Below are 2,439 nucleotides of genomic sequence, written 5' to 3'. Positions count from 1 at the left end.
CTAGTCTATAGTCTAGTCTATAGTCTAGTCTATAGTCTAGTCTATAGTATAGTCTATAATATAGTCTATAGTCTAGTCTATAGTCTAGTCTATAGTCTAGTCTATAGTATAGTCTATAATATAGTCTATAGTCTAGTCTATAGACTAGTCTTAGTTTAGTCTTATAGTCTAGTCTTATAGACTAGTCTTAGTTTAGTCTTATAGTCTAGTCTTATAGTCTAGTCTATAGTCTAGTCTTATGATCTAGTCTATAATCTAGTTTATAGTCTAGTCTACAATCTAGTATATAGTGTCATCTACAGTTTAGTTTTTAGTCTACACTATTGTCTAGTCTATAGTGTTAGTATAGACTAGTCTATAGTCTAGTCTATAAGCTAGTCTAGTTTATAGTCTAGTTGATAATCTAGTCTACATTATATTCTATAGTCCAGTCTATAGTCTAGTCCCTAGTCTAATATATAATCTAGTCTACAGTATATTCCGTAGTTTATTCTTTAGTCTAGTCTAATGTCTGCTCTATAGTCTTAATACGTTCTATTGTTTATATTTATCTATAAGAATACAAATTTGACATCTTTAACCATTTATAAAAGCTTAAACTGTATTGTCAACCCAAAGTGACATTCATTTATCACTTGTACTACAATGTCTGCAATGACATAAAATATTTATACAACTGCTATTATTTATATGTTTCATTAAACCAATCGTTTTTAACTGAATGACTGACTAACTGTCTCTTCCTCTCTCTCACCATTTCTTTCTTTCTCTCTGACTTTTATATATTTCAGGTGACATTACACTCAAACATGCAAAAAGTATTTGAATTGTCGCAAAGTGTTGTGGTTGAAAAATCCTTTATGGAAAAATATGAAGAAGAAGAAATTCATCGTAGCAGCAGTTGTAATACAAATCTATGTCAGCATGACTTTACAACAATGCAACAACAAGAATTTAACGATGGTGATGATAAAGATGTTGCAATGACAGGACACAAGATCTCGCAAGAGTTAAGTGAGAAACAGCAGCAGCAAATTAAATCATCAATGTATCGAGCAACAACAACAGCAACAACCACATCAACAGCCTCATGTAAGACAACAACAAAAAGCATATCAATGTCTACATTTGAAATTAAACGTTTACAACAGAACATGAGACAGGACACTATGATTAGTTATTGTAGTAGTCCAACAACATCAAACAGTAGCACACAAAGTACCTTAGCAAGACGTCAGGATGAAGAGAAACAACCGCAGCAGCAGCATGAAGGAGAATCAATATCAACGTCATTGCCAGCAGAGAAAAGCAATTTAACAAATAACGATGACGGTGATGATGCATGTCGAGACCAACATCAACATATTGTTACAAATACTAATAACATCTATGATAAAGATAATAACGATAATCAATTTAATCATCAACATAATAATCCGGATAATAATCAGAATATTACTTCTGCTGCTACTAATGATAATGATGATAATAATGTTGTTGCTGCTAATAATGATTATAATGAGAGTATTGTAATTATTGACAGTGATGAAAAAATTAATGCAAACCAATCAAATGTTAAAACAACTACGACGCCCAAACATAAAACATTCAATTTCAATGGAAATTTAACGCTCTACAATACTAAAAGTTATAATGATGATAATGAAAACAACAAGCAGTCCATAGAACAGTCTGAAAATGGCAATAAAAATGATGCATTTGTAATAACAGAAAATGAAAATCTATCTACACCTACTCAGCAAAAAGCTGCAGCTGATTGTGCTGCAACTTTGTCGGAACAGCAACGTTCTCCCACACCCGTGCCAACGCCTACACCAACAGCCTCAGAAACTAAAACATTTAACATTCCTGTACAAAAGCCTCTTAAAAGTCAAGCAGAAAAGGACTGTACTGTGCCCTACAACATTATCAATAATTATTTTTCTGTGGGAGTGGTGAGTAGAAAATAAAACAGTTTATTTTTTATTTTATCTTTATTTTGTATTACCCTTCACCTTGGTAGGAAGAGTATATTAGGTTTGTTATTTCGTTTGTAATTTCTAAGTTATCATTTTCCGAAACTGTTTTTAATAGTGGATTTGATTTAGCCAATTCCGTTTGTGTGTCTGTTTGTGTAAATTGAAATTAGTTTTAAGAAAATACCAGATATCTGCCACATACAAATCTTCAATAATTTTGTCAGAATTTCTTTTGGGAAGATTGTTATTTTTAAATCAACAAACAAATTAACAAGGATGATAAAGTGGTTTTTATAAAAACGCAGCATACCGATAGAATAAAAATCTGAAAAGAGACTTTCTTGTGACATAATTCCTATGGAATGATAATCTATCTATCTATCTCTCTATATATCTATCTACCTATCTATCTATCTATCTATCTATCTATCTATCTATCTATCTATCTATCTATCTATCT

The 2,439-nt window shown here is 31.3% G+C and overlaps 1 protein-coding gene across 1 annotated transcript in view; it reads left to right on the top strand.

The window, feature by feature from the left end:
• The window catches only part of LOC111687262 (diacylglycerol kinase 1), a 53,699-nt gene that overhangs the window by 42,062 nt on the left and 9,198 nt on the right, over nt 1-2,439 (top strand). Inside the window, exon 14 of the mRNA XM_046954203.1 lies at nt 792-1,955. Coding sequence (XP_046810159.1) covers nt 792-1,955 — 1,164 coding nt within the window. The remainder of the gene's footprint in view (nt 1-791; nt 1,956-2,439) is intronic.

This window comes from Lucilia cuprina, chromosome 6 (genome assembly GCF_022045245.1).
Source record: "Lucilia cuprina isolate Lc7/37 chromosome 6, ASM2204524v1, whole genome shotgun sequence".
Classification (NCBI taxonomy): domain Eukaryota; kingdom Metazoa; phylum Arthropoda; class Insecta; order Diptera; family Calliphoridae; genus Lucilia; species Lucilia cuprina.
This window is presented reverse-complemented; position numbering and strand designations above follow the sequence as displayed.